Raw genomic sequence first — 21,283 nt, 5'->3', positions numbered from 1 at the left:
GTATTTGCAAATAACAGAAGTGCCTGTGTCCGAAAAGACACTTGCGTACAAGTAATGAAGAGGTGTAGCTGGTACTAGAGAGGTCGTTAGCATTCCGTGTCCATTTAAATGTTACCCTCATGTTTCAGGGGCCTTCGTGTCAAAGGCTCTCGGCCCGGAGTTTTGGGGGTTTGTTGACCCTCTTTACAACAATCAAACCCAGCATGCACCTCACACCCCCGCCCCCCGCAGCTCCACGTGATGCTTAAGCAGCACTCGGCTATGCAGGTGGGTAAGTCGGCTGCCCACCACCTGCAGGAGCACGGCCAGCCCTCAGCTCTGCAAGCAGCACCAGGAGACAGTTCACGGCGAAGATATTCCGTTAACGCCCTCCAGCTAGAAACGCCGAGAAATCTCTCACAGGAAAACTTAAAAAACAAGGCCCGTGTTGGATTTTGATGTACGATGGTCTTTATTTACAACTTTATTGGCAAAAAAGAAGAGGGTTACGATTAGAACAGTTCACCACAGGCGCTGCAGCTGATGGGTCGGATTAAAGAAGTTTCACTTGAAAGGTCCACCTACTTCTCCAGAACACACCACGGGATCCGCACTGCCGCTGCCTCAGGGAGTCAAGCACAGCGCTCAGGCTCCCGGCGGTCTTCTAACACATAAATACAAGAGGAACAGAACCACCCACGAAACGGCATTAAATAAAGGGCCCCCGACTGCACGGATGTCCTCGCAGTGACACATGCCAATGACAGCGGACGCGGGGAGCAGGACAATCGCCCGAGTGGACAGTTACCACGACGGCGGCCCCTGCCACGAGGCACTGCTGCCCTTCCTGTGAGATGGAGCCAGTCGGAGGAAAGACGAGGGAGAGGGGTCCCCTCTGGAGGACGGCGAGCCCTCCGGAGCAGATGGGAGCGGACATCCTGTGACGGGTTCTAGGCGGAAGGAATGAATGCAGTCCATTTCAACTCATGCTGGGCGGGCTGACGGTCCCACTGACGGGCGGGTGTCATTCCTCCAAGTCCAGTGTGTTCAGCTCCTCTTCCAGCTCGTCCAGGTCCTCGCCGGTGAAGAGGTTCTCGTCCACGGGGACCGCCGCGCCGACCCCGTTCTCCTGGCCCTCCACGCCGCCGTCCTCTTCCAACTCGCTCCTCTCGCCGTTCTCAGCCCTGCCTCCCGAGGCTTCGCTCAGTTTGTTTTCTAAAAACAACAACGGCAATCCGTAAGGCCTCGAGACAGAAACACTGCTCTGTGAGTGACTGACAGGCGACACTACACCCCGCCCGCTGCCGTCCTGAGGCCGCGCCAGCAGGAACCGCCTGTCGCCTGTCCCGAGCCGAGCTGAGCCGAGTGTGCTGCACCGTCCCCTCCACCTGCACAAGACGTCTTCCCCAACCTCTGCCTGCTCGGCGGCTCGGGCCTCGGAGGCCAGATTTACCCCCCACAACTCCACTCCCTCCGGGACCCAGCAATTAGGTTTAACAGCCAACATCCACGTAACGCCGGTATTGGTTAGAATAAATGGCTGTGGAGCAAACATCTGTATGTGCAAGCGGCCACGTGGCTGTTGGCTCTGCACAGTAACTAAGCCCACGGTGGCAGTGCTGGGAACAGCTCCCGTCATCCACCTGTGGAAAGAGGACAGACACACCCTGGCCTTGCTCAGCGACACCAACACGGACACAGACAACGCTGCAGAAATCCCATGACCACGCCTTGGGGTCATGACCTCGAAGCCCTTGCCACTGACCGGCCTCCAGGCACCTGGCTCAGGTCCCGGGAGGGCAGCCAGCGTCCCGTTACACTGGCCTTCCTGTAGGTGACAAGGGTCGGCCTTTTCTCTCTCTCACGCCTCGGAGAGCATTCCTCCTACTCTTCCTCTCACAGCCACCAGGCCCCGCCTTCCCCTCTCCCTCACGTCCGCCCTCGGGGCTCCCTCAGGTTGGAGACAGGACTGCCGACAGCTCCCATGCCCACCAGCCTTCCTCCGTCCTCTCTGGGCTGGACGCCTTGTTTGTGCTTCTAGTTCTTGCTTCCACATCTCCCGTCTTCCCCGCCCTCCCAGGCCCCCTCCCTATGGCCTGCAGATGCCCGAGGCTTTCTCCCTATGGCCTGCAGATACCCGAGGCTTTCTCCCTATGGCCTGCAGATACCCGAGGCTTTCTCCCTATGGCCTGCAGATACCCGTGGCTTTCTCCCTATGGCCTGCAGATGCCCGAGGCTTTCTCCCTATGGCCTGCAGATGCCCGAGGCTTTCTCCCTATGGCCTGCAGATGCCCGTGGCTTTCTCCCTATGGCCTGCAGATACCCGTGGCTTTCTCCCTATGGCCTGCAGATGCCCGAGGCTTTCTCCCTATGGCCTGCAGATACCCGAGGCTTTCTCCCTATGGCCTGCAGATACCCGAGGCTTTCTCCCTATGGCCTGCAGATGCCCGTGGCTTTCTCCCTATGGCCTGCAGATACCCGAGGCTTTCTCCCTATGGCCTGCAGATACCCGAGGCTTTCTCCCTATGGCCTGCAGATACCCGAGGCTTTCTCCCTATGGCCTGCAGATACCCGTGGCTTTCTCCCTATGGCCTGCAGATACCCGTGGCTTTCTCCCTATGGCCTGCAGATGCCCGAGGCTTTCTCCCTATGGCCTGCAGATGCCCGAGGCTTTCTCCCTATGGCCTGCAGATGCCCGAGGCTTTCTCGTACCTAAGAGCCCAGCCCCTGTCCCCCCTCCTCACGCACTGCAGGCCGATGAACTCTGGGACCTCTTCCTACAGCCCCTTCCTAACGGCAACTGCGGAGTCATTTCCACGTCGCCCCGCTCGATCCCCTGAAACTGGCCCTAACCCGATGCTGTGCTCTGGAAGGGCCTCACCCTGATGCTACACCCGGGAATCCCTCCCTCTCAGCCCAGTGCCTTTCAAAGCGCTTCCTCCGCGAGTGTCTGCACCGCATCAGGCAACGCCACTTCCCCTCACGTTAGAGAAACTTTCTTTACGTCGTTAGAGGCAGAAGTGAGCCAGCGAGGCTGCGGGGACGAGTTACAGAAGAAAAGCAGGGGCCTTGGAGCTGGGGGAGGGGGAGGGGGAGGGAGAGGGAGACTGCCCAGTGCCACCTGTTTTTTTCCTTTCCTTTTTAAAGTCCTCCCTCGAGGACGTGTTTACTGATTTCAGAGAGGAAGGGAGAGATGGACTGGCTGCCTCCCCTATGTGCTGTGACGGGGAATCGGAACCCCAACTTTTCCACGTACAGAACGAGGCTCTAACCAACAAAGTCACCCCAGCCAGGGCCCAGGGCCCCTGCTGACAACCCAAACCTCTGCCTCATGAGGTCCGTCCCACACGCGGTCCAAACTCCTTCTCGTCCCCTTCTGCTCCGGCCCAGGCACCCATTCCTGAAGCCCCTCTCCTCAGGGCTTCCATCACCAGGCAAACCAACGCTCACGTTACCAGTGGGTGCCCGTGGGCACCTCGGGTGGTCAGGCTGGTCTAACCCGCTCGGGCAGCTTCCTGGTTCTGAGAGTCACACGCGCTAGCACACTTACCATCCTTTTCTGACGTGTATGTGCTGAATCGTTCAAGACTGGCCACGGTGATGCCCGTCTCGTCCACGTCTCTTGGGATGTACGTGCTCAAATCTATGTCGTTTACGCTCACCGAGTCATCAGCCTTAAACATACATGGGAGAGAAAGTGATACTAGTAAGAACCGTTTCCGTAACTGACCTGTCTTTACCTCAATGGAACAAAATCATCACTGCTGTCAAGTGAAAACATGATTTGCTGTCAAACTTTACTTTTTCAAACTTCCTGAGAAACAGCAATGCCACGTTGAAAGCTCCTTCCTGACATCGTACTCTTACCACAGAACACGGTATTTGTATCTTTCAACCGCAAGACAGCAGCCCGCGCTTTACACACACACACACACACACACACACACACACACACCAGCGCTCTGCTGCCACCACGCCTGCCCACAACCAAGCGAGTGTGCTACTGCCTCCTGCTCCCCGCCCTGCACGGCTTTCACTTAAACTGTCACTTTTACGGACTCCGCCCCCTTTGCAGAGGAAGGAGGAGAGAAGGCCGGTCGGTGCCTGCACGCACCACGAACAGGAACGGAACCTGCAGGTGTGCAGGACGACACTCCAACCAACCAAGACACCCGTCCAGGACCGCACTTCCTAGTATCTGTCTCATGGTTTCCTTTAGTGTAAAACGTCAAACAAACAGAAAGTCCCTCCTTCTTCAGACGGAGAACACAGCACGCCTCCCACAGCTAACCGTGAGCACGGAGCCAACCACAGAGCGGGCCCTTCCCGCGTCCCGGAAGGAAATACACTTACTGGCCGTGTGCTTCTCACGAGCATCCTGTGATGAGGGTGCGCCCGCCCCCATTGGGACGGGGGTGGGGACAGAGGACAGGTGGTTCCAGGTGGTCAGGGTCTGAGCAGAGCCCCGGAGGGGGCACGCCTACCCATCCGCTCCACCGTCACTCCGTCCTCTCAGCCAGCGAGAGGGGTGCCGCGGTCTCTTACCTCATCGCCGCCCGCTCCCTGCGTGTAACGGGTGTCGTCTGCTTCCTCGTCGTCATCGTCAACCAGTTCAGGACGGAACTCAAACACCTCGCGACCACTGATCTACTCAGACACAGAGACAGGGACTCAGGACGGGCTTCAGACACCTCCTGGTGCCCTCCAGACACACGGCTAGGGACGGCTCTGGCCCGGCACACGGATAAACGAGAGGAGGAGTCCGCCAGGGCCCGGGACATACCACCAGCGCCTTCCCCGCCTTGAAGTCTGCTTTCCTCCTCTCCAGGTCCTGCTCCAGCTTGTCGATCTTCTCTTGTCTCTTCCTCTTCTTCCAGGCGAGGAAAGACTCCAGCGTGATCTTGGTGACATTTGGACCGAGGGCGGAGCGCTGCAAAGGGAGGACAGTCATTTCCCCTCCACCCACCCACACAGCCCCCGGCGCTCTCTCCAGGCGAGGAAGCCTCTGCCCGTGGCTGTCCGGAGACACTGCATTTGGAACGGATTTACTTTACTCCACACGGCAATGAGCGTACCATCCGAACCAGGCATCTTGTTGAAATGAAGGCCAGTGAACTTGCCATGAGGAGCTCAATGAGGTCAATGCTGAGAACAATGAACGTGGAGAGCACCGTGCAGTGTCAGCATCCCTGCGTCCTTCGTGCTCCTCAGCGAGGAGGGGAGCAAGCAAAGATGCCACCTGCTCCTCAGGGCCACCAACCGACCAGCAATCCGCTGGGAAAATGACCCTGCTGGACGCCCGCCGGACAGGCTCCACCACACCTCCCTGCCCAGTAAGCCGCCTGGCGACGGGCCTCTCCCGAAGGTGCCACCCCACACCGGGGGAACCAGGTCACAACACTCCCAGCACATCTGACTCCTGTCACCGCCTGTCACCTCCAGTGGGAGACAGCAGCAGCACGTCCGTTTGAGGACGAATGTATAAAGTCCCCATACTCGACAGTTATACAAGGTAAAATAGACAGAGTTTAAAACGCACAGCCTACAGGCGGTGTCCCCAACCCTCTCCACATCTCTCCGTCACACACCAAGGTGTATCGGCTCACTCTCAGACTAAACGTCTGTGCTGAGCCAGGGACGGCAGCTGCAGTGTGATCAACAAGCCCCTCTTCCTCGAGCCCAGAGATGCTCATCGGGGGCCGTCTCCTCCCCCACAACGGGAATGGTTAGTAAAACGGTGAAAAATGAGACATCAGGGAAACACCGAACACTTCAGGTTCAACCATCTGTACCCCCCCCTTATGTCTCCCTCATTAAGAAAAAAGTAATAAAAAATGAACACACACTTATTACTGACAGAATTACAGATGCGCCTCTCCACCCTCCCAGGCCCTCACCACACTCCTGTTCGCGCCCACAGGCCATGCATATAAATGTGTTAAGTTCTCTGGTTAATCCTTTCCATCCCTCCATGTCCCTCACAGATTCATCAATGTGAATATCGACTAAGCATTTTAATGACCTGATAAAACTAGTCTATCAATCTTATGGAAACAACTTATTTGACAATCCAGTGGCTAGTACTTAAAAGTCATTTCATACTCATAAAATTAACGTCTTAATTGGCTAATGATTACGGCTAGATCTACATATAAGGAAATTTAAACAGTAAGGCAACTTCAGGGAAAAATCCCATTTCTTCCCCTTTCATAACAACATGCTGTTGCCCCCAAGTGGTAAATATTAGAATTTCACAATAAACACTGCCTTTTCTTTTTATGGTGGAAAAGATACTAGTTACCTCTCTTTCAATGAGATCTTCTAATGAAATTTCATCTTCTTTCTCTTCTTTCTTTTTATCTTTTTTCAGTACAAATCCAGGAGGCAGTGCATGACGGTACATACAGACATCGCCCCCTCCGGGGCACACCCAAAACCAGCCGTATTTGTTGTTTTCAATGGCTTCAAGGAAATGCTTGCACACCTACAGAGACAACAGTATTCACAAGCAGCAGCTCAGTACAGTCCAGTTCCAAGTAAACTCTTAAGGACACAGAACAAGTACATTCTCACTCACAACCTCAGGCTGCCGCTCTGCACAGAGCGCCCTGTGTACAGAAACGTACACACGAGTTATCTTAAAATACTTAGCAGTAACTGCTCTTCAAAGAGGACCTAGGTAAACTTGTCTTTGACGATGTTGTAAATTCTGAATTACACAAAAGGACTTGCTCCACTTACTTTGTAAACGTAATCTGAAGTCTGACTTTTGAATCAGAGAAGATGTAACTGCTCTAAGAAATGAAACCCATGGTTCTCTTTGGTCTGACCTAAAAACCAATCCCAAGCAGCAATGACGTAAGCACGATCTGAGTGACCTGACGTCACAGGGACGCTCTCAGGTCTTAGACGGGTAAGATCCAAGGTGTGCAAGGAACAAAGCTCAGTGACCCTTCCGAACAGGAGTGGGCCCTGGCCCGCACGGCTCCGTGGGCTGGAGCGCCGTCCTGTGTGCCAAATGGCTGCGGGTCTGATTCCCAGTCAGGGCGGGGGGGAGGCAACTGATGGATGTTCTCTCCCAAATGAATTACAGAAAGAGCATAAACGGGTGCCAGATGCGGCTGTATTGAAGCCTCAGGCCATAAACTTCCCAAATAAGAAGGAACACTTCACTAACGTGTACCCCTCTCTCCTGAACAAATACAACAAGTCCAAGTAAACTGTTAGAGGATTCCAGGGCAGGAGGACCAGGGAAACTGAGACAGGAAGTTAAAACAGGCCAAACAGTGCGGGCAAGCCGCCCCCCCCAAGTCCGCAAGGACACCTGAGGGCCAATGGCTACAGCCCCCTCAGGAGGGAGGCAGAGAGGGAGGCAGGGGAAGGAAGAAGGGCCATTTCACTCCCAAAGCAGAGAGAGCCACAGCCCCGGCCAGGCGGGCAAGGTCAAGGGCAGGTGCTTCTGGTGAGTCAACAGGGGCCTGAGAAGTCATCTGCACAGAGTCAGAGAGGAGTTCTGAGACCTGCAGAGAGGAGGGTGCCGCCGCCTCGCACCCACCCCACCTCCTGCAGACCAGCTGCGCGTCCGTCTGCACTCCTGGCCAGATGGACAGGTTTGCTGGCTGTTCCAATAAAGGTGCATGCTCTAACTGCTTGAATACACCGGCTTCTCACAACACTGTCAAGGCCCCTCGTATAAATCCAGTTATGTAAGAAGATAAGGATTGAGGCTGGGGACACCCTCTCCCCGGGCTCAGGGGCTGTCCTGTCCGGAGCACCTCTCCGGTGGCCAGGAGAGGGGCCTCCAACAGAGGCAGCGCTCAGAACGGTCCTAGCGGGAAGCCGTGACTGCGCCACAGGTGAACATTGTGAGCGTGACTGCAGGGGGAGAAATAGGGCTCCCGTTTAAAAGTACGTTTCCTCAACACTAGAGCATTAACACTTACTCCAAGATTCCTATGTCACACTATTTGCCCCGGGCGCTTTAAAAGCTCTCTCCCTTCCAAGACAGAATTACTAGGTAAGGGGATGAGTTTAACATTCGCCATCCGTTCTTTTTGCAAAAAAATAGGAAGAGAACTTTTTTTTTTTTTTTTTTTTTTTTTTTTTTTTTTTTTTTTCTTAATATATTTTATTGATTTTTTACAGAGAGGAAGAGAGAGGGACAGAGAGCCAGAAACATCGATGAGAGAGAGACATCGATCAGCTGCCTCCTGCACGCCCCCCACTGGGGATGTGCCCACAACCCAGGCACATGCCCCTGACCGGAATCGAACCTGGGACCCTTGAGTCCGCAGGCCAACGCTCTATCCACTGAGCCAAACCGGTTTTGGCTAGGAAGAGAACTTTTACTGGCACATGTGCCGGTGCCACCCATGTCTGAGAAAGGAAGGCCACGCAGAAAAGGACTGAAGGCCTCGGCCACAGGTTCTCAAAGGCGACTTCTGAACGAGAGTTTAACTCTCTAACCTACACGTGTCCCTTCCCAAAACAAAGCTCAGCACCGCCCCCCCCCCTCCCCGCCCCCCCATCTTTATGAAAAGGCCCAGGGACATAACGACTAACCCAACCCAGACAGCAGCAGACACCCTGCCACATGACCGTCCCTAAAGGTAAGTCCACTCAATTCAAGAAAAGAACATACTATTTGCGTTTTGGGCTTTTTCTTTTCCGCCTCACCGTGCTTCTTGTTCACCACTTCCTCCAGCTTTTTCTCGTCCCAGTTCTCCATGGTGTCTAAGGAGAGAGAAACAGGGCCAAGTGCTGTGCTTTTATCTGCTGTCCCCAACACACTGCCCATCTGCGTGGACAGGAAGGCTGGGTCACAGCACTTGTGACAATGTCTTTTCCTCAGACACCAAAGGTAAGCATCAACAGTGTGGGAATATTCACCCAAACCCTACAGCAGTATGTAAGAAAAGCTGAGACAAAGCCAAAGAAAGTAACTGGTTTTCAACCATCCTCATTTGCTTAATCAAAGGGCATCATGTAATAAATTCCGATTTTATGAAAACAAAAAAACAACAAACAGTTATTCTTTACAGTCTACTAATACCGAAATACTCTTCAAGTCACTAAATATTCTTAGTGACTATAAACCCAGAGACACTGATCTTTAAGAAAATGCTTTTAAAAATACCTTTTTCAAGTTCTTCATCTCTGGCATCAATGTAAACACTTCGCTTCTCGCCCTTCCTCTCCAGAGTGAGGTCGTGGGAGAACTTGCACTTGTCCCCCTTGGTGCACTGCCCCTGCTTGAAGAAGGCGCACACCACAGACTTGGGGTCGGCACCTGTGCAAACAGCACACGCATTTGTAATTCGCTCTGCCAGGTCCCGAAGCACAGCTTCTCGGTGAGATAAATCACTTCTGTTAACTGTTATTTCCTGCTCACTGATGTGAGAGGAAAACACTACCTATGGGAGGTTAGTATGAAGTTTTTTTCAAGTTCTTCTATTGCACCTTATATACATTTTTGTTTATTACCAAACACACACACACACACACAAAAAAAAAAACGACAAAAAAACCCCCAAACCAACCCAACAAAAACAACAAAGGGGGCACAGGCGACGGGAGACCACACACACGTAAGTTACTCCACCATCCTTTGTCTAGCTGCAGTTAATGAGGCAAAGAGAATACAAGTGGAGGCTTACTGCCAAGAGCGTGGGCCTCAGTTTACAGAACCCCAGGTTTGCCCGGTATACTACCAAAGACTGGATGTTATAAAGCAACTAAATCATTAACTTTGCCTTAAGTTTGGGGGCTAATGGCTGGAGTAAATGTACAATGACACAGCTGTGCACATATGTAAAGGAATTGTGAGAAAGTCATTGATAGATAATGGTGACAAAGAGGGTATCATTTTCATAGCAGATACCATCAGCTTATGATCTGAATACATATCAAAACAAATTAAGAGTTTCAAACATGAACCACATTTGATAAAAATAACACTTCTGAAACGTAAAGTTTACCTTTACTTATTTTTTGAGCAGCAACTACAGGTTTGAACAGCTCATTTAGCTCTTGCAATTCTTTCTTCTTGTCATCTTTCTTTAATTTCTTTTCAGCTTCACTCTGCGCTACCTACAATATTCCCAGGTATAACATAAACATTTGATTTCATATCATTGTTTTCACTGCCCAGTGACATGTAACACAAACATCAATATCAGTTTTACGACGCCTTTCAGTATATATTAAACGGTGCGGTTAAACGAGGAAACAAAACTGCTAAATCTTGTGACACTTAAAAAATCGTTAGTTCTTAGTCCCTGTAACTCATGTGCTGCAAGTGGAAATCTGACGTGCTGCAGTCTCTGCGGAAAGCGATCAGGCAAATCTATGAAAACTAGAAACCCATTTCCCTTAATCTGGAAATGTGCCTCCAAATACACCACGCCACAGAGAGAAGCACACGTGCCTGCAGAACATACACACAAGGACACTCCTGTGGAACTGCTCTCAGAGTGGGGAAGGGCTCTGCGTGCAAACAAAGCGGTCCCTGTGAGGAGGGAAGGGTGAGCATGTACAGCCAGTGGGCGGCCTCAGACGACGTTAAGAGCCGTCTCAGAACGGCTCGAGGAGATCTGAGAGGCACTGCTGAGCACCTGGACAAGATGCAGGAAGGTTTGTGGAGGAAGACTCCGGTCGGAAACATAATACCAAACATCTCCAACTGCGAATAAAGAACACGCAGACGTTTAAATTCCGTACCTGGCGTGGATTCTGCTGGCCGAACTTAACCTGGTGAGTGACAGCCTTGATAAACTTCTGCTGCTTTGCTCCCTTCTTGTTCTTTAGACCAAAAGTTTTGTCCTAAATGAAGAGAGAGCATGAAATATCTTAGCCATTTACAGTGATTTCTTATCTCCTTTTCCAGTCACATCTGAAACCATTCTTTCCTTTCCTTGTGGGTAAGAAACGCAGTCTTTCTCATGCTGTTCACAGAGACAAAAAACACTAAACATCAAGTCAAGGCACCATGTGACTCAGAACGCCACCAGGACTGCACCACCAATAGGGATTACAGCCACACCCTGCTCCCTGCTCCCTACGGCGCGCTTTCCGGCGCTACAGCAGGTGCAGAGTTGCTACTAGAACGAGAAGCCCTACAGTATGTCTAGGAAATGCTTGGTTATTAGGGTTGTTAATTCTAAGCACAAGACAGCAAGAGCCTTACCGGAGGGGAGACAGCAGGCAGCAATTTCAAAACTTGCTCTGCCTCTGGTGCATTTTCTCACAGGACCCTGAAGAACTATGTACTATTCTGAACACATTTTTGTAAATACTGCGTAAGAAGATACGTTAAGTTCCAGACTGGTTTTCTGGGTCATTGTCCTCTCAAAACAATTACGTTTAAAGAACTCAAACTACTGAAAAGTATGCATTCCCAGCTGTTGCTAAAATGGAAATAGTAAAATTGAGCATACCTAACTAAAAAGCAACATGTTACTTAAATCTGGAATATTAACATGGGAATCTGGGAAAACTATTAAAATGAACGGTAGTATTTACTATGGAAAGCTCACTATGTGCAAGGCACTAATCAAACCTTTGGCTACCTACTCATTCATCTACATAAATAAAAATGTAAATGCTCGTTTGTTCCAAATCTTAAATCTCCGAAAGTTCTTCACCGATTGCTTTGAAATTTTGACACAACGTTGCATTCGAATACGCGCGTTTTTATGTTCCTTATACCTACTATTATATAGATGTCACACCTGTGACAGGTAAAAACATGTTTTGAAAAACAGCGCCATCTGTTGGACGTAAAAGCAACACACGCTATACTAAATATTTTACGATTCCATTTCAATGTTTCCGATTGCGTTGTTAAATTGAATTTTCATAGATTTTGATTTATTTTCATTTAGATTTAATTATTTCATGTGACATTGCGTTGGAATTGAGCTGTGTCGTTTACCATAGCGTTCATTTCATGAGTATAGTTCGATCTGCTTTAGTTCATCCAAATAATGCCTCGCAGAGATCAAACCTAGGTCGTCGTACTCGCGGAGCGGAAGCACTGCGACCAGTAATTGCAAATCAAACTGAGGAAGAACGGGCATCAGTGAACGAGCGAAACAGACAAAGAATGGCTCAAATACGTGCCGAGGAAGCAGCAGAGCGACGTGCAGCCAGACTTGAGGATGCACAGTAGCGAGCACGGCGATAGCGTTCTGCAGCTTCAGATCTGCTTCGTTCTCAACAGAATGAACGCGACAGGCTGAGAGCGGCTAAAAGACGTCAACGAGAAACAGCAGATCAGCGTCAAACACGACTCCGTGCTCAGCAATCACGCGATTACAGTCGCCTTGCATTCCGGTACAACCCAGCTGACGATTATAGTTTGAGCCGGCATGTTCTCATCGGCACTATGACTGAAGTGTGTCCTTACTGCCAGGCTCTGAAATTTAATGGAGAAACGAAAGGAATGTGTTGCGCCGCCGGAAAAATTAAACCGCCTCAACTTGGAGAACTGCCAGAGCCATTAAAAACTTTGCTTGCCTGATATACCGCCGAATCAAAGCATTTCCTATCTAACATCAGGAAATACTCATCAATTGCTGGAAATTGGGAACGGAAAGGTGCCGGATGATCTGACCTCAGGACGAATTTCCCAATATTCACACCAATTATAAGAATCACGATTGGCAGAGTGAACAAGCTATTCTTGCGGCCAAGAACAAAGACGTCTACGAACTTAACAATATTATTCAGTCTAACATTCAAAGCGAGGCAGTCACATACAAGTCCGTCGACACTGTTGTGGAAGCAGATGAAGCGGTTAATTATCCAACAGAATTTTTGAATTCACTCGATCTGCCAGGGATGCCACCGCACGTACTGCAATTGAAAATCGGCGTGCCAATTATCATGTTGCAAAATATCAACCAGCCAAAGCTTTGCAATGGCATGCGGCTTGCAGTAAAGAATTAATGAGCAACGTCGTAGAAGCAACAATCTTGACAGGACCTTTCAAAGGTGAAGATGTCCTCATTCCTCGCATTCCTATGATTCCAACGGATATGCCATTTCAATTTAAGAGATTGCAATTCCCAATTCGATTGGTGTTTGCAATCACCATCAACAAAGCTCAGGGCCAATCTTTAGAATTGTGCGGTTTAGATCTAGACACGGAATGCTTCTCACATGGACAATTATATGTTGCGTGTTCTAGAGTTGGCAAACCAGACAATCTCTATATCTGCACAGACAATGGAACAACAAAAAATATTGTATACCCACAAGCATTGTGAAATTAAACATATTAGAAACGTGCGCTTTCTCTTTTCTTTCTTTTCCATTTAACCAGACTGAGCCACAGCAACGCGTGGCCGGGTACAGCTAGTATGTAATAAGTATGTAGCACAGAAACATGTAGAAGCCACTGCACGTGTGTGCCAGCTTGTGCTTCAGGACTGCAGGGGGTTGAACAGCACCCCCCCCCCTCAAATTCACGTCTACTTGGAATCTCGGAGTGTAGGTCTTTGCAGGTGGAGTAAGTTAAGATGGGGCACAATGATTAGGGTGGGCCCTACACCCAATGACTGAACCATTTTTCTTGCAATCTTCACAACATTCTACCTTTCCCATAGCCTGTGCATCAGGTGTGACGTGCCACCCTCCCTTCTACGAACAGTGAGCTCTCGTGGGGGGGCCAGGTGAGGAGATTCCTGAGGAAGGATCACCAGAATCAGAGTACAACAGCATCTGCACACCCGCACCAGAGGAGCACACCGGGGCCCAACCCACGCCCCTACGGCCGCCGAGAAGCACAAACCGGACTAAAGAACACAGAGCCGGGCGGTTCTGACCCAGGGAGATGAGGAGTGAACTGGTCCCTGCAGGGGCCCTGGCCGCGGGAAGGCACGCACGCAGGACAACAGCCCAGTGCAGACGCTCAGCTCCCCGGAGAAGCGCTTCCCGTGGCTATCCCATCTGGAGATAAGTCGTGTTCTTGAAAGTCTCTAGGGCAGAAGTTATTCCTTCCACAGAGAGAGGGGGCACTTACTTACCCAGCAGTCACTGAACATAAATTTCTGAACACGTTTTATTGAATCCTCTTAGCGATCTTATACTATTACTAGTGGCCCCGTGCACGAAATTCACGCACTCAGGGTCCCCAGCCTGGCCTGTGCCCTGTCACAGTGCAGAAGCCCTGCGATCCATCACCCCAAAGAGGTAGGCCTCCGTGAGCCTCATGCAAGTCCCCGCCCACCTGCGCCTGCTGCGCCTGCAGCCTCCTGCTGATTGGTTGTTACAAGTGAAGGCATCACAACCATTTGCATATTAACTCTTTATTATATAGATCACACTCTGTAACTGTAGCTACTGAAACTTAAAAATGGCCAATTCTTTTGAAGTAACATCCTATATAATAAAACCCTAATATGCAAATCGACCAAATGGCGGAATGACCGGTTGCTATGACGCACACTGACCACCGGGGGGCAGACGCTCAATGTAGGAGCCGCCCCTGGGGGTCAGTGCGCTCCCACAGGGGAGCACCGCTCAGCCAGAGGCCAGGCTCATGGCTGGTGAGTGCAGCAGCGGCAGTGGGAGCCTCTCCTGCCTCTGCTGCAGGCGGGAGGTAAGGAGCGAGGGGTCCTGGACTGTGAGAGCCCGGGACTGCGGGAAGGATGTCTGACTCCGGGGTGAGTGGGCCTAAGCCGGCAGGTGGACATGCCCCGAGGGGTCCTGGACTGCGGGAGGGCACAGGCCAGGCTGAGGGACTCCCCCTCCAGTGCACGATTTTCATGCAGCAGGCCTCTAGTCTATAATAATAAAAGCGTAATATGCTAATTAGACTGGACGGCCTTCCAGATGAAGCCAGGGCTGTGAGGGAAGCCCAGGTCCCGGGTGCCAGAGGGAAGGTGGTGCTGGCAGCCGGGGGATGGAAGACCTATTCTTTTTTTTAAAATATATTTTATTGATTTTTTACTGAGAGGAAGGGAGAAGGATACTTAGAAACATCGATGCGAGAGAAACATCGATGAGAGAGAAACATCAATCAGCTGCCTCCTGCAAGCCCCCTACTGGGGATACCAAGGTACATGCCCTTGACCGGAATCGAACCCGGGACCCTTGAGTCCGCAGGTGGACGCTCTATCTTTAGGACAGACCCTTACCAAACCGGTTAGGGCAGGAAGGCCTACTCTTGCACGAAATTTGTGCATTGGGCCTCTAGTTGTCAGTAAGGGCAGGCTGTCCGGTGTGATGCGGGGAACGTGGGGCCTGCGGGCTGTAGAAGGCCCTTGAAATCATTTGGCCTGGCCCTGCCAAGGCACCAGGGTGAGTTAATAAAATGTTTGGCCAAGTTTTTTTAAGCTGATGATTTTCTATGGCCCGAGAAGGATGTTATCAAGGTCCAAATGGCCCTTCTTCCACCCCCGCTTTAGAGCATAAGCTCTGCAGTCAGACGGCCCACATTCTATTCCCAAACAGAGGTAAGCAAACTGCCTTCGCTGCCAGTTTTCTCATCTGTAAAGGGGGTCTCCCACCAGCCGGGATTGCAGAGGTACAAGGGTTGCCACCAGAGGAAACACAGCACAGAGGCGAACCGCACGGACTCTGGAGCAGATGTGCGGGCCTGAGTCCTCGCCATCTTAGCCTTGGGCAGGCTGGTTAACCTGTGCCTGCTCCCTCAAGTCAAGGACGGTGGTCATACTTACCCCGAGAAAGAAATGCGCTGTCAGACACCAGACGGCTGGCGTCTCTCCTCTCCATTCCCCAAATACTGAGACCCCGGGTCAGGCCACCAAGGGTTAACGCTGAAGCGACAGGCGATGTAACTAAGGTGTATGTGACTCCACAGAGTCCTGGTGGTTCCCACCCTGAGCATCTACTTCCCAGAAAAACCTACTTAAGTTGCGCGGCCAGTGGGTAGACAACAAGTTTTCTGAACGCCACAGGTGGCTCTGGGATACCAACACCTCCTCTGGAAAACGACTTTCTCCCCGTTTCTGGTGTAGGACAGACCCTTACCTAAACTGAGCCTGGACGTGGGAGAGGGGGAATATGAGGGCAAGAGGTGCAGTCAACCCCCATCATGGCTAAGACAAAACCAGGGCGATGAGATCCCAAAGTCAGGTTAAAGGAAAGAAACTGTGTGTTTCAGACTTGGTAGTTTGGAGACAAGGAGTTCAGAAACAGGCAGTCATTCTAGGAGAAGGAGGGCTCCCTGAGAGCCTTGACACCCAGGGAGTGAGCCAACCCTTCCCCTCAGGGAATCCTGCTTCCGGTTCCGGCCGCTTCCACCCCCTGGCATCACCGTCAACCAGGTTAATGCAAACGCAGTCAAGGAAGACGACAGACCGCTATCCCTCAATGCCGCGGGGTCCTGAGCACTGTCACCATCCGGGCGCCATCCCTGGGGTGCCCCTCAATGCCCAGGCAGGCTGAGCAGCTGCACGGGTCCCCAGGGTGCAGACAGGCAGTAAGAACACAGGTGCCCGGCCGCGGGGCTCAGGGGCTGAGTGCCCACCTAGGAACCAGGAGGTCGCGGTCTGCTTCCCAGGCAGGGGCACCTGCTGGGCTGCGGGCTCCATCCCCAGTGGGGGCCATGCAGGAGGCAGCCGATCAGTCATTCTCTCATCATTGATCTTTCTATCCGCTCCCTTCCTTCCTCTCTCCTGAACACACACACACAACACATATTCAAAATTAAAAATAAAAAAGAGCCCTGCCCAGTTTGGCTCAGTGGATAGAGCGTCGGCCTGCGGACTGAAGGGTCCCAGGTCCGATTCCGGTCAAGGGCATGTACCTTGGTTGCGGGCACACCCCCAGTGGGGAGTGTGCAGGAGGCAGCTGATCCGATGTTTCTGACTCTCTACCCCTCTCCCTTCCTTTCTGTAAAAAAATCAATAAAATATATAAAAAAATAAAAATAAAAAAGAATACAGCTGCCGCTTCAGATTTGGAACGTGGCCAAAGTCACTAGAACTCGTCATAAACATGCTAACTAAAATCACATGGGCAGAATTTATTAAAAACAAAAATCACTTATAAACGCCTCATTTCAAGACCCCCGGACACGCATTTTGGTCGTGTTCCAACAAGAAGGACCTATCCATATGGACCCCGCGAAAGGCTATCCATCGGTCGGACACACTTCACGCCAAAGAAGAAAAGGTCATGGCTTTGTCCAGTGACGTCCGCACCACACGAGAAACGGCTTCTTTGAATTGTGAGCAGGATCCACGGCAGGAACCTGGGGAAGAGACACCCTTTGGGGGTGAAGCGGGGGAGGGAGGGTGCGGACTCTTTCCAGGAATCTCTCCGACACGGTCGCTGGGAGACAAACGTCACCACCCACTGCAGGGCGTCCCCTGCGCCCCTGGGGCACAGGGCGGCGGGGCGCCAGGCCCTCACCCCACGCAACTCGGCGCCTCACGCGCTGCGGACCCGGACCCCCGTGGTCCCGGCGTCACCCGCTCCCCTCGGACTCCAAACGCGCGCAGCCGGCGCCAGGCGCCACGGGGAGAGGCCCCCGCCCTGCACGGGCCTCGAAGCCGTGCAGCCGGGGAATGGGGAACAGCACGAAGCCGTCACCCTGGGCTCGGAAGAGGCCCCTCGTTCTGGGCGATGGCGCGGGGCGCGGGCCCGAGCAGGGCCGGCCTCCCTCCCTCAGCGTCGGGCCGAGCAGGGCCGGCGTGTTTCTTTAAACTCCAGCCCAGAAGCTCGTTCCATCTGGAGAGCCACGGAAGGACCACCCCGCGCAGGCCCGGAGGGCGGCAGGGAGGAGGCGTCGCTCGCCCCGGGGTGGGCAGAGGCGGAGACCGGGAGCGGGGGGCGCCCGCGTCACTAAGGCGATGAGATGCGGCGAGTCCTCGACCTGGGCGGTGGGCGCCCGGGGCCGAGCCGGGGACACGAGGCCCGACCGCGCCCGGGCGCCGGGCACCGGAGGCTGCTCCCCCTCGGGCCCGGCGCGAGTGGGGGAGGGGCGCGCTCACCTCGATAATCTTCTCCTTCTTCTTCTGCTCGGCTTTCTTGCTGCCCCCGGCCTGAGCCTGCTTCTTGGGGGGCATGGCGGACACAGATGGCACCGGCCAGGCTGGGGCGCAGCTGGACACCGTCCGGGGACCCGGCCCCGCGCGCGGCAGGAGGGGAGACGCGGGCCGCCGTCGCCGCCGCCGCCGCCGCGCCGCACGTCAAGCGAGGCGCACGCTCGCCGCCGCCACACGGCCTTTGCGACAGGTCGGCGCGGCAGAGCATTGTGGGGAGGGAGGGCCGGCGCCCGGAAGCGGACGTGCGCATGCGCCTTGGCCGCAGCGGACCCGGCGTGCGTAGGGATAGGACGAGGGGAAAAGGACGACGCGTCCCACGTGACGTCGTCGAATTCTCCCCCCTCCCCCCCTGGCCCTTCCGGGGCGGCGGCGAGCGTGAGGCGGAAGCTCGGTGAGCGAGTCCTCCATCCGTGCGCGTTCCCTCCCGCGGGGGACGGCTCACCCCTCGGTCCATCGGCGCCTCGGGTGGCGGCGGAGGGGATGGTGGCCTGGGCCGCCTCCGCCCCCCGCGGCTGCTGGGACGGCCGGGTACCCAGGTACCGGCTCGTTGCCCGGGCGGGGCGGGGCCGGCCGGCGGGCGGGCCCGGTTCCTGCGGAGGGTTTCGGAGAAATGGACAAAGTTTATTTTATCTTTACTGTTGAGGTTGTTGCAGATGCCGCTGTGTTATCCCATGGACCCGCTCTGCAGGCCTTCACCTCCCTGTTGTCCGTGCCCGTGGGTTCTGCTTACAGGCATGTACGTTCTTTGGTTAACCCCCTCCCCCCCCTTGTCTTGAACGTTTGCCAATATAATTAATTATAATAATTATAATGTGTCTTGGTGTGCGTCTCTCCCTGGAATTATCTTATTTGGAGTTCCTGGTCTGGATGTTTTTGTTTTTTTTTTTCTTCCCCAATGTCTGGGGGAGTTTTCACGGATTTCTTTTAATGAGGTTTACCCCTTTCTCTCCTTTCCTTCGGTGGGGACCTGTGTTCGGCGTAGGTGGTACCAAGTCTCTTAAGCCACCTTTACTCTTTTCCTTGCTTTTTGCTTTTTTGATGGCAAGCATTCCACTGCCGAGAAGTATACTAGTATGTTCCAGCAAAAGAACTAGCTAAAACGCCAGTAACGGACGAATAACATGGAGATAAGTGATTGTTAACCTAATAAAGAATGGAAAACCATGGTCATAAAGATGCTCCCTGAGGTCAGGAGAACAATGCATGCCCTGACCGGTGTGGCTCAGTGGACGGAGCGTCGGCCTGCGGACTGAAGGGTCCCGGGTTCGATTCCGGTCAAGGACATGTACCTTGGTTGCGGGCACGTCCCCAGTGGGAGGTGTGCAGGAGGCAGCTGATGTTTCTAATTCTCTATTCCTCTCCCTTCCTCTCTGTAAAAAAATCAATAAAATATATTTTTTAAAAAAAGGGAATTTTAATAAAGAGGTAAAAAAAAAAAAAACACATAAGAAAATACCAAGCAAATCACAGAGTTGAGGAACGCAAAAACTGAGCTAAACAATTCCACAGAGGGGGGTCCACATCACATTACCTAAGGCCGGAGAGAAGATGCATAAAAAGCTTGTTTTTATTTGGAGCGGTTGCCCAGAGAAGGAGGCATTTGCATTCCTTTGACGTATTCTCAAGTTACTTTGAGGTTTTGGGAAGCGCCTACAGCAGCCATGGGCAAACTACGGCCCGCGGGCCGGATCCGGCTGTTCTATCCGGTTCTCTTGCTCTCCCCTCCGCTCCTTTACTTTGAATTTATATCAGTTCACACAAACACTCCATCCATGCTTTTGTTCCGGCCCTCCGGTCCAGTTTAAGAACCCATTGTGGCCCTCGAGTCAAAAAGTTTGCCCACCCCTGGCCTACAGCTTCCTAAAATCCCCCGTGTTACCGGAAGTTAAGCCAACCTGGTTTGAGGGAGAAAGAGCACATCTCAGCGGCCTTCCCTGAGTGAGTGCTTGCTAAGTACAGAAGTGACTTGGCCCATAACACTGTTCCTTTAGTTACCACAGCGACATAGAGGCAGGCGTCCTTTGCATGTGATGAGAGGAAACCCAGAAGGAAGGACCACGCCCCAAGTTAGGTTTAGACGATGAACCAGGGCGTCCTCACACTTTTTAAACTGGGGCCAGGTCACTGTCCCTCAGACCGTGGGAGGGCCGGACTATAGTTTAAAAAAAAAACTGAACAAATTCCTATGCGCACTGTGGCCCGGGACGCGTCGGCTGCTAAGCAGGACAGGCAGCGGCCCCCGGCGGGCCGGATCCATGTCCTCGGTGGGCCGCGTGTGGCCCGCGGGCCGTAGTTTGAGGACACCTGCATCACTAACATCACAAAAGTAGATCCTGTTGGAAAAGTTACTTGATGCATGAGTGGGGCTCGTTCCTAGTCATACACACCAAAATGCCATCTTTTACAAATGCACACTGCTCGGCTGTTGTTTTTGATTATTGTTTAAACCAGGGGTGGGCAAACTTTTTGACTCGAGGGCCACCATGGGTTCTTAAACTGGACCGGAGGGCCGGAACAAAAGCATGGATGGAGTGTTTGTGTGAACTGATATAAATTCAAAGTAAAGGAACGGAGGGGAGAGCAAGAGACCCCTCCGCTCTTTTGGCTCCGCGGGCTGGATAGAACAGCCGAACGGGCCGGATCCAGCCCGCGGGCCGTAGTTTGCTCACGGCTGGTTTAAACTGTTTCTGTTAGGAAGGAAGCATGGTGGAGCCAAGACTCGCCTTTCCAGAAAGAGTTTTTAATCTTTTTCATCTATTTGCGTAAGGAGAATGAGTCCTCTGAATTAGTACAGTTGGCTGTATGCTTAACTATGTACGTAAGATAATGCCTTAGAGAGAGAGAGAAAGAGAGAGAGAGAGAGAGAGAGAGAGAGAGAGAGAGAGTGTCGCTGTCTCTATATCTGTGTCTATATAAGAACTTTACTTCATCTGGGCTAGGTTGATGGACACCCTTTTCTTTCCTTTTTTTATTATTTACTTCCTTCCTTTTTTATCTTTCGTTATTTTTGTAGTTGTTCTTGTGTGAGGACAGAGAGACCCAGCCTGCTTCCCTCTATTCAGAACTATAATCTATTGGATTCTTTGGGGATCCTCTCCTTTTAAGACTAGACTTCCTGTAGGGGTGGAATGTGTTACTCTAACTTCCTCTTTTTAGTGCTGCCAAAGCTATACTTTGCTCCCCCACCCCCCCCCCCGCCTTTTTTTAAAGTTTTATTGGTAGTCATTATCATGAAACTGGGGAGTCATAAGGAACACCTATAGGGAAATTACAGATAACCTGGAATC

At 52.4% G+C, this 21,283-nt stretch overlaps 1 protein-coding gene across 1 annotated transcript; it reads right to left on the bottom strand.

Moving 5' to 3' along the window:
* Positions 1 to 427: 427 nt before the first annotated feature.
* Positions 428 to 18,194, bottom strand: ZC3H15 (zinc finger CCCH-type containing 15). The gene is made up of 10 exons (XM_080670719.1): positions 17,943 to 18,194; positions 10,699 to 10,800; positions 9,957 to 10,068; positions 9,116 to 9,268; positions 8,621 to 8,712; positions 6,281 to 6,463; positions 4,763 to 4,909; positions 4,525 to 4,626; positions 3,530 to 3,653; positions 428 to 1,194 (listed from the first exon to the last, which is right to left on the bottom strand). The coding sequence occupies exons 1-10, from the start codon at positions 18,015 to 18,017 to the stop codon at positions 1,004 to 1,006; spliced, it is 1,281 nt and encodes a 426-aa protein (XP_080526845.1). The 5' UTR covers positions 18,018 to 18,194; the 3' UTR covers positions 428 to 1,003.
* Positions 18,195 to 21,283: the final 3,089 nt, after the last annotated feature.

This window comes from Plecotus auritus, assembly GCF_963455305.1.
Source record: "Plecotus auritus genome assembly, chromosome: 5".
NCBI classification, from domain to species: Eukaryota; Metazoa; Chordata; class Mammalia; order Chiroptera; family Vespertilionidae; genus Plecotus; species Plecotus auritus.
Note: the sequence above shows the minus strand (reverse complement) of the source record. Positions and strands in the feature narration are given on the sequence as shown.